Source organism: Callithrix jacchus, chromosome 7 (assembly GCF_049354715.1).
Source record: "Callithrix jacchus isolate 240 chromosome 7, calJac240_pri, whole genome shotgun sequence".
In the NCBI taxonomy this organism is placed as follows: domain Eukaryota; kingdom Metazoa; phylum Chordata; class Mammalia; order Primates; family Cebidae; genus Callithrix; species Callithrix jacchus.
This window is the reverse complement of record NC_133508.1, coordinates 62,823,290-62,832,795: the sequence shown is the minus strand read 5'-3', so window position 1 is coordinate 62,832,795 and position 9,506 is coordinate 62,823,290. Positions and strand designations below refer to the sequence as shown.

The following is a 9,506-nucleotide window of genomic DNA, read 5'->3' as shown; positions in this document are numbered from 1 at the left end:
GTATCTGCAGATAGTCTACATACTATTCTGCAAATTGTACTTTTTCTTTTTTTCTTTATCGAGACTGTCGCCCAGGCTGGAGTGCAATGGCGAGACCTCAGCTCGTTGCAGCCTCTGTCTCCTGGGCTCAAGCAATCCTCCCACCTCAGCCTCCCAAGTAGCTGGGACTACAGGAATACACCACCATGCCTGGCTAATTTTTGTTTCTGTTTTGTTGGCTTTTTTTTTTTTTTTGGTAGAGATGAGATTTCCCATGTTGCCCAGGCTAGTCTCAAACTGCTGGGCTCAGGCAATCTGCCTGCCTCAGCCTCCCAAAGTGCTGCCCCACCATACTTTTTCATTTAAGGGATAATCAATACCAAATTAAATAATACAAGTAAAGTGCTTAGAGCAATGACTACTATTTTTAATGTGTCATGGACAACTTTCTTAATTGGTATATGCAGATATGCTTTTATTATTGTTCCCAAGCTGAGGGCAGGGAAGTCCCTGCAGAAACTGTCTTGAAGAAACAGGCTAAATGTGCCCTCCCTCGAGGTAGATGTGGTTGATCTGACAGAAATCAAGTGGAAAAGGCATACTATAGTGAGGAGCTAATAAAGGCACCCTCCCCCTCCTTCGATAATGCTGATTGGTGGTATCCAATCATCCGCCGCAGGGATGGTGCCCAGACCAGGGCTGAGGGAGGCCTGCCCAGTACATGGTCCAGGCTTGGGACTTCTGAGCACTGCCAGCCAAGGCCTCTCCTGCCTACCCGGACCGGCCTCCTCGGTGAGTGGGGGAGGTGCTGCTCAGGCCTGATGCTGATCTCTTTTGACAGCTGCTCCTAAGACTGGCAGGATGGTAGGCAGTGGGGGAAGGGACCAGATTTAAAGGTCCAGTTGCCCCGCCCCCCCGGCAGACCTGGGCAGAAGGCGCGGGTGAGCATCCTCTGAGGGCTTGGGTCTTGCGCATATAGAAGGTCAGAGACCCCTCTTCCCTAGTTTCCATTTCTTGGTATCATGGAGATCGCTGGTCTTCACATCCTCTCCCACCCTACAGGCCGCCAGGGAGACCAGTGCTGATCACCATGCGATTTCGACGCCTGACCCCTGGTTACTTCCGGGTGCTACAGGTAAGTACCCTTAATCATTGGCTTTTGGCATGACTGACCCCTTCTTCCCTCTACCATAGCTGGGTTGACACCCCCAACAGCCAAGCTGTCACGTTCCCCGCCGCCTGAGCAGCAGAGGCCCAGATGGGCAGTGAAGCGAAAGGGATTGGGGTGGAATCTCCCTGGGGCAGCACTGGCGTCCATGTCTCCTTCCCCCAGCTGCACCTACTCATCCCCTTCCCACTCCCCACCTTCCTGGAAGTCTCAACTGATCCCTCAGGCTGTGTACCTCCAGATGCAGATAGCTGGTGAGCTGAAGGCAGAGCCCCGGAGTCCACTGGCTGGGGTTGTGGCTACAGTGCTAGCTGTCCTCGGGCTGGGTGGCTCCTGCTATGCGGTCTGGAAGATGGCAGGGCAGCGGCGGCTGCCACGGAACCCATAACAAAGAGAGACTCTCACCTGGACGCTGGAGGTAGGTGACTCGGGAGGGGGCTGCAATCTCAGAAGCCTGCTTCTTTTCTGGGGATCATTCTATGTCGGAAGCAGGACAGAGTAATCTGATCCCACTCCTGCCACCCCACACTGTATCAGGGCTCCATCTGGGTGTTCCAGTTCAGATGCTAGGCCCTCAGAGGGAAGGCAGGGATGCAGGATCCAAAGATAGACCAAGCAGAGGGTAGATACCCTAGGTCTGGTGCACAGAAAGTAGTAAAGAAACCATTCGAGGGCAGGAGTTTGGGACGGTGGCCTGGAAGTTAGAGAACTGGAGGCAAGCTCTCTTTGTCCAGTTCCTTTATTGGGGGCAGGGCACCCAGAAGAGGCCGTCCGCTTCACAAACCCAGGGCCAAAAGGGGCTGGCACACCCCCTCCCAGCCTAGTCCTTTCGTCACTGTCCATGAGCAACTCCTTTGCCCTGCATCCTCAGGCCATGTCAGATAGAAGTGTCCATCTCAGGGACCTCGGTGGACACTTCTGTGGGCACTGCGAGCCGCCTGGGGGACACATAGGATCCCATACCCGCTGCCCTCTCGGCCTCTTCCTGACTGTAGGGCTCGACGCTCAGCTGCTTCAGCCTGGCAGAAAAAAGAATAGGAGTTGGGAGCTGACCAGGTGCGACCCCTATCTGCTGAGCACCCATCCATCAATCCTCTCCTCACTCCTTCATACCTTTTCTTGTGGTCTTTGGATCGGAAGTGCGTCTTCAGGTTGGCGGAATCGACGAAGTACCTCCTGTAGGGAGGAAAGTGAGAAGGAGAGTGAGGAGGTGATGTCTACCAAGTACATCTATCTCCCTAGCCCTAGCTTGTCCCTGACACCAGGATCTGAGTCTGAGGATCCGGAAGCGGGAGGAACCAAGGGTCCCAAGAGAGAAGACTCCGCGCCGCCCGGGGCTCGAACTTCACATTTCCCGGCCGGTACCTCGGACCTTCCTCCGCCCTAGGCCGGGCTCGGCCGGTACTAACGTGCAGGCCAGACAGCGGTGCAGGCCGCCCCCTGGCAGGTCGGGGTCCGGCTCGGCCTGGGGCGGTGCAGGTCCCTGCTGCCGCAGCTCGCGATGAATCTCATCCAGGTCCGGCCGCCGCCGCTTCGCTTTCATCTGCCGGGCTAGGGAGTGCGCTCGGTGCGCGCCTGTCCGGCGGGAGCGACCCATGGCCAGTAACAGCCCGGCAAAAGGGCCAGGAGCAGAGCACGGAATACACGTGCGGGCGCTTCCGGGTCGCCCAGCGACATCTGGCGACGCCGGGGGGCGAGGGAGGCTCGGCCCGACCGCCTCCGATAGATGACGTCACTCGCTCGGCCAACGGCTCGAGCGCCCCCAGGCGGCCGTCGACGTCAGTGACCGCGCTCAGGACGGGGCCCCAAAAGTATGCCCACTGAAGGGCATGGCCACGTGGGTTCTCGCTGGGGAGGCGCGGGTGGTGCGTGCGTCTGGGGGTTTCGGGGCCGTCTAGCTGCCTTGCTATCCCTGGCCTGGCCCAACAAGTCTCAGTGCCAACCTCTACCCCTGTCATCCCTTCCTGGTTCCCAGACCTCGGACTCTGCGGTGGGGGTGGGATGCTTTATCTCTGGAAAGCACTGATAAATGTCTGTGTCGTGAATAAATCAATATATGACAGAATTAATGAGTTTGGAATCCCAACCCTAACAGGGCTTCCCGAGATATCTCCAGTCCCTGAAAAAGCCCTCACCACTTCTCCCTGGTCCCCAGTTATCTCTTGAGTGTCCATCCTCCCTCTCTGCCCTCAGCCAACTCTGTGAAGGGTATTCCTCCCCAGAGACTGCAGACTCCAGGCATCCAGACTCCAGAGGGCTCAGTTCTTCTCACAAGTACTCATAAAAAGACCTCTCCATCTTTGCCTCCTTTTTCTAAGTCCTGGGCTCCCAGAGGTGGGCTGGCAGCAAAGGCCCAGGTGCTGCATACTCAGAGTGGGCAGAAGCCTAGAGGGCCTTTCCCTGTTCATAGGAGCCTGGTGCCTCCCAGGCTGGCCAGAGCCAACTCAGCTGGAAGGGGCCAGAGGAGCTTAGCAATAATTCAGGGACTCCAGCTCTTTGGAATCTGTTGCCAGGAAACAAGGAGACAGGCACGTGCATCCCTGGGGAGAGGAATCAGTTTCCAGCCCAGACAAAGAAGTGAAATGTAAGCCCAAGGTGCCCACTGGGGGCCTGAGGACCTTCCACTCCAGCTCATTGAGGCTGAGTAGGGACACAGGATGGAGCCCAGCTGAGGACACAACTGGTATGACCATAGTCACCAGGGCTCCAGTGTGTGTCCCATTCCTCAGGATTTTGTGAATGGAAGAAGATTTTTCTGGAGACATGCATGCTAAGAGATGGACAACCTCAAATACTTCTAGACCCAAAAGAAGGCCTCCCTAGAGACAGAGAGATAGAGAAGGCCTGTCTAGAGACATTATTCTTGGCCAATATGGGTCAAGACAACGGGATAAGATGGTGGAAGCCTGTTCCATCTCCCACCCCCCCACCAACTCCTTTGGATCAGGTTCATTTCCTGGGCACTGTGCCAGTGGGGAGGCTGGTGCATCTTTAATGAAGTCACCAGATCCCTCGGACAGGCTCTTGGCCTCACCAAGTTTCTGGAGCCAGACTCACTGGTATCCATTGAGCCACCACCTTCCTGTGCCTGGATGCCAGGCCTCTTCCCCCTGCAGCCATGAACCAGGCCTTCTGGAAAACCTACAAGTCCAAAGTGCTACAGACCCTGAGTGGGGAATCTGAGGAAGACCTGGCAGATGAGGTAGGTGCCATCCATGCATGCTGCATGGAGCATGTGCAGAGGGGCAGTAGGAATGAGTGGTATGAAGTGGGGCACAGAATAGGCTAGGAGGTTGGGGGGCACATTTGTGCAGACGTCACATTCAGGGATGGTAAAAAGCATGGTGCAGCATCAGAAAGCCAGGACATTCAGGAAAACTGAGGAAGAAGAAAAGACCTGGGGACCGTGGGAGGAGTGGCTGCTGTCTCCAAAGATCTCGAGGCTGCCACATGGAAGAGATTCTTCTAGGACAAGTGGACAGTAGGCACATGAATTCTGCTCCCATTAGAAAGTTAGCTGGACACAACTTTCTAATGGGAGCAGAATTGGGAGTGATGTAGTGAGTCCCCTGTTACTAGAGGTACGGGGAGCGGCACCTGTACTAGAAAGGCCACTGTAGCAGCATCAGATGAAAGCCATACTGAGACCATGCTTTGTTCTGACATTAAAAAACAAACAGGCCAGGCCAGGCACGGTGGCTCATGCCTGTAATCCCAGCACTTTGGGAGGCCAAGTCAGGTGTATTGCCTGAGCTCAGGAGTTCAAGACCAGCCTGGGCAACATGTCGAAACTCCGTCTCTACTAAAATACAAAAAAAGTAGCTGGGTGTGGCGGTATGCACCTGTAATCCCAGCTACTTGGGAGAATCACTTGAACCTGGGAGGCAGATGTTGCAGTGAGCCCAGATTGTGCCATTGCACTCCAGCCTGGGTGACAGAGCGAAACTTTGTCTCAAAAAAAAAAAAACAAACAAACCCCAAAACAGGCCAGGTGCAGTAGCTCATGCCTGCAATCCTAGCACTTTGGGAGGCCAAGGCAGGTAGATCACCTGAGATCAGGAGTTTAAGACCAGGCTGGCTAACATGGCGAAACCCCGCCTCTACTAAAAATACAAAAATTAGCTGGGTGTGGTGGTGGGCACCTATAATCCTATCTAGTCGGGAGGCTGAGGCAGAAGAATCACTTGAGCCCAGGATTTCAAGACCAGCATGGATGATGTAGTGAAACCCTCTACAAAAAAAAAAAAAAAAAAAAAAAAAAAAAAAGAATTAGATATCATGGTGGCACACACCTGTAGTCCCAGCTACTCAGGTGGCTGAGGTGGTCGGATTGCTTGAGCCCAGGGAGGTGGAGGCTCCATTGCACTACAGCCTGTGCGACAGGCGAGACCTTGTCTCAAAACAACAGCAGCAGCAAAGCTTCTGAAACCAGGGACAGTCTTATATCTGAGGCTCTGATAAGTGGCAGTCACACAATCACAAAATGTGGCAGTGGCAGGAATTGGTCCAGAGGGTAGAGAATGGTTTGAATTCTTGAATGTCTGGAGAGGTTGGTGTCCAAGGCTGGGCTTGTGCAGAAGTGTCTGTGGGTAAGTGGTGTGATCAGTGTCTGGGTGGAACCCCAGTGAAGGTGTATGTGCAGGTATGAACATTTTGGGCAGCAGTCTATGCCTGCATGCCTCTGTGTAGACATTTGCAGGTGTTATGTTTGTATGGTATGTGTGTTTTGGTATCTGTATTTGGGTGGCGAGGTTTTGTGTATTGCAGATGGGCTGTCTGTGGTTGTATAAGTGCACAGGTGTAAATGGTATAACTGTGTGTCCTTGTATAGGTACCTGAAATACATATGTCTATGTACAGGCATGCTCATGTGCAGGTGTGTGTCTACATCAGAGTGCATGCCCATGTCCATGTGCTTTTGGGTGTGTATGAGTGTGTCTGTGGTGGGCAGGTATGTGTGCTCAAGGGTGTTTGCAGCCTGGCCGTGGTGGCTCACACCTGTAATCCCAGCACTTTGGGAGGCCAAGGTGGGCAGATCACTTGAAGCCAGGAATTCAAGACCAGCCTGGCCAACATGGTGAAACCCCATTTCTACCAAAAATACAAAAATTAGCCAGGCATGGTGGGGGGTGCCTGCAGTCTCAGATATGCAGGAGGCTGGCAGGATAAACTCTTGAATCCAGGAGGCAGAGGTTGCAGTGAGCCGAGATTGTGCCACTGCACTCCACGGCACTCTGGCCTGAGTAACAGAGCAAGACTCTGTCTCACAAAAAAAAAAATAAATAAAAACAAAGAAAAGAAAAAGAAAAAAAATGGTGTCTGCAGGGATTTACTCTACAGGTATACCTGTATGCATTCCTGTGTGCTCTTGTGGAGTGTGGGGTGTATAGGTGTGTTTAGTTCTGTGGGGTTTGGAGTACCTGGTCTGTGTGAACTAGGATAGCAGTGAGGGAGGGAGATCACACTTCTCTGCAGCCTCTCTCATGCTGTGTGGGGGTCTTGTGTCCCAGAGGGAGAACCCAGCATTAGTGGAGTCTGAGATGGCAGAGCCAATGGAGGAGACCTTCAATCCCATGTCACAGCTGGCCCGCCGGGTGAGTCTTCTCTCTTCTTCCATGCCAACCCTAGGCAGCCTGGCAGAGGCTTCTCTGGAGTCCTGGAAGGTTGTGCTGGGGCCCTTTCCTGACTCCCATTCCGCTTCCCAGGTTCAGGGGGTCGGGGTGAAAGGCTGGCTGACAATGTCGTCTCTGTTTAACAAAGAAGATGAGGATAAGCTGCTGCCGCCGGAGCCTTGTGCTGACCAGTATGTGCGTGTGTGTTTGGGGTGGTTCTGGAAGGGGCCTGCGGTCCCCCTCTGCCTGGTCCTTTCCTTCTGGTTAGTTTGTCTTTCTAACCACAGAGGGCTGAGAAGGGGCAGCCCCAGGCTGTTTCTGTTTCTCTCAGGAGGAAACAGGCCAAATCAGCATATCTGGGAGATTAGGGTAAATCTCAGGAGGAATTGACCAGCTGTTGGGATTTAGGTGCTACAAGGTATTTATGGGCTCTCTCAACCCATCCACTTGGGAGGCGCCATCTCTCTAAAATCCAAGAACGGAGAATAGCTTTAGGTGTCTTCAACAGAAGGTGATCCAGATCAAAGGTTCCCAAATACTGTCTAAGCCCTTACCCTCCAAGGAAGCAGGTGACAAACATATTCCTGGACCTCCTTCAGAGACTCCGATTCGGCAGGTGTGGCAGGGCCCTGGGGATCTAGCTGTTTTCAGCAGGCTCCCCGCCCCAGGACCCCGCAGCACCCACTTTGGGAACCACTATCTTAGAAGGTCCTTAGAAGGTCTTTGATGCCGAGGATTAGGGGGTAGGACCTGGGACCTCAGTCTCCCTCCTGGCTCTCTCTCTGGCACACTCTCCATTTCTGCCTTTTCCGCCATCCTGGTCACATCCCCCTCTAACCCTTGACCCTATGCTTTTCTCCTAGGGTCCCCATGACCCATTCATCTCTCCTGCCCCCAGGTTTCCATTCTCCTCCCCCCACATACCCATCCGCAGTTCCCTAAGGAACTTCCCGGACTCAGCTTCAGCTTCAAGCGTCATCACCTCTCCTTGACTGTAGTCCCCCCGCATCTCCCCACCTCTCTTGAGTCCCCTTGCTCTTTCCTAAGCCTCTCACTTAGGCCTTCCTGTCGCTCCACCTTTCTCCTGTGTCCCTAGTCCCCCTTTTCCTCAATCCTAGGACCGTGCCCTGTCCGTGCCCTGCCTCTTTTCCCTAAGGCATCCCTCGGGTGGTATCTAAATAGCCCCTCCCGCTTCCACCTGCTCTTCCAGGGATACTTCCAGCTTCCCAGACCTGTGCGCGCCTCCAGCGTCCCTCCTCGAGCCTCGCCTGAACCCCTGACCTCATTCTCTCCCCAGGGATCCCGACGACTGTCCCCTCCCGCCACACCCCTCGCCTAATCCCCTGACCCTGTCCCACCCCAGTCCCCTTTCCCAGGGCCTCTGAGCCCTCCCCTTGCCTCCAGACTCTGACCCGCCCTTCGACCGGGTCCCCCTTAGTCTTCTGACCCCGCGCCTCACCAGAGCTCCTGAGTCCATCTGGGCTCCCCCGGCCCCACTAAACTCGTCCCTCGGCCCCGCCTCCTCTCCGATGTTCTCCTCGGGACCGCTCGGCGGCTTCCCTGACCGCGACCCTCTTTCGCAGCCCTCTGGCGGCACGACCCCCCTCGCAGGCTGCGGCGGCGGCGGAGGCGCGAGGCCCGGGCTTCTGGGACACGTTCGCCAGCAGGTGGCAGCAGCAGCAAGCGGCGGCTGCGTCCATGCTGCGCGGCGCTGAGCCTACCGCAGAGCCGGACCCCGAACCCGGGGACGAGGCCTTCGAGCGCCCCGAGTCGCAGGAGGCCGAGCCGGTGGCCGGCTTCAAGTGGGGCTTCCTCACCCACAAACTGGCCGAGATGAGGGTGAAGGCCACGCCCAAGGGCGACTAGCGAGCTGGCCGAACCCAGCGCCCGCTGCTCCCATCTCTGATAAAATACCTGGCCTGACAGTCTGTGTGACTGCGTGCTTTTGTCCGGACATCAAGAAAGGCTGCTTTTGGAGGGGGCGACCTCGGGCGGGGTCCAGCTGGATGGGTCCTCGCCTTACCAAATATACAGGGGAAAATGACCAAAGACAGCCCGCATATCAGGATGGGTTTTTCATTTAAGGTACAACTTTCCAGTAAGCTGGGAAGCTCCAGAGGACTGCGTCCACCGCCCTCTCCAGCCTCATTTAATTCAACAAAGTGTGCCTGTGGCCCTGCTATGTGCGCCGTCCCTGTACTAGGCAAAGGTCAGAGACTAACGAAAGAACCCGGACTACCAGCAGGTCTCACAAAAGGTGACAAATTGAGGCACAAAAATAGGGCTGTACTTGGGAGCTCAGAGCAGGTGAGGCTGACTGGGGCATTCAGGAAGGCTTCCTGGAGAATATAGGTTATCTCCGAGAAGGAAGAGTGGAAAGAAAAGGAACAGCAACCCAAGCAAAGGAAGGAGGTGCATGAACGAAGACTCAGAGGTGCGAACCTGTGATAAATAGGCGACCTTGGGTGTCCTTGCGGGAAAGGGAGGCAGTGGCAGGAGCCTGCGGGCTGGCAGAAAAGCTTCCCTTCTTTTCGTGTCCGAAAAGTTGGATCCTCCACATCTCAGCCCTTCATACCCAGTGACCACAATCCGGGCAGCAAAAGTCCTGGAATGGGGCCTTTTAGGATCTGGTGTACTCCAGATTTCTGGAGCAGACGCCCCCTCAGGCTCCAGAAACGCGCCATTCCCAGCTCCCAGCTCTGGTTTGGGTCGACCTGGAGGCCGATGGAAATCACAACAGTGTTAGA

At 55.0% G+C, this 9,506-nt stretch overlaps 3 protein-coding genes across 5 annotated transcripts; 2 read left to right on the top strand and 1 right to left on the bottom strand.

The window, feature by feature from the left end:
- Positions 1 to 695: 695 nt before the first annotated feature.
- Positions 696 to 2,168, top strand: ZNF593OS (ZNF593 opposite strand). 3 transcript variants are annotated; one of them, XM_054258961.2, is made up of 4 exons: positions 696 to 771; positions 1,042 to 1,114; positions 1,389 to 1,565; positions 2,143 to 2,168. In XM_054258961.2, exons 2-3 carry the CDS (start codon positions 1,070 to 1,072, stop codon positions 1,533 to 1,535), a joined length of 192 nt encoding a protein of 63 aa, XP_054114936.1. In that variant the 5' UTR covers positions 696 to 771; positions 1,042 to 1,069; the 3' UTR covers positions 1,536 to 1,565; positions 2,143 to 2,168. The 3 variants fall into 3 exon arrangements, with proteins under 3 accessions (XP_054114936.1, XP_054114935.1, XP_054114934.1); XM_054258960.2 differs by lacking the exon at positions 696 to 771 and adding an exon at positions 803 to 920; XM_054258959.2 differs by lacking the exon at positions 696 to 771 and adding an exon at positions 897 to 961.
- ZNF593 (zinc finger protein 593) lies at positions 1,871 to 2,829 on the bottom strand. Its single transcript, XM_009000693.4, has 3 exons — positions 2,557 to 2,829; positions 2,261 to 2,323; positions 1,871 to 2,166 (listed from the first exon to the last, which is right to left on the bottom strand). The coding sequence occupies exons 1-3, from the start codon at positions 2,742 to 2,744 to the stop codon at positions 2,025 to 2,027; spliced, it is 393 nt and encodes a 130-aa protein (XP_008998941.4). The 5' UTR covers positions 2,745 to 2,829; the 3' UTR covers positions 1,871 to 2,024.
- On the top strand, positions 2,257 to 8,625 carry C7H1orf232 (chromosome 7 C1orf232 homolog). The gene is made up of 4 exons (XM_035308215.3): positions 2,257 to 4,349; positions 6,658 to 6,741; positions 6,853 to 6,950; positions 8,343 to 8,625. Exons 1-4 carry the CDS (start codon positions 4,266 to 4,268, stop codon positions 8,623 to 8,625), a joined length of 549 nt encoding a protein of 182 aa, XP_035164106.1. The 5' UTR covers positions 2,257 to 4,265.
- Positions 8,626 to 9,506: the final 881 nt, after the last annotated feature.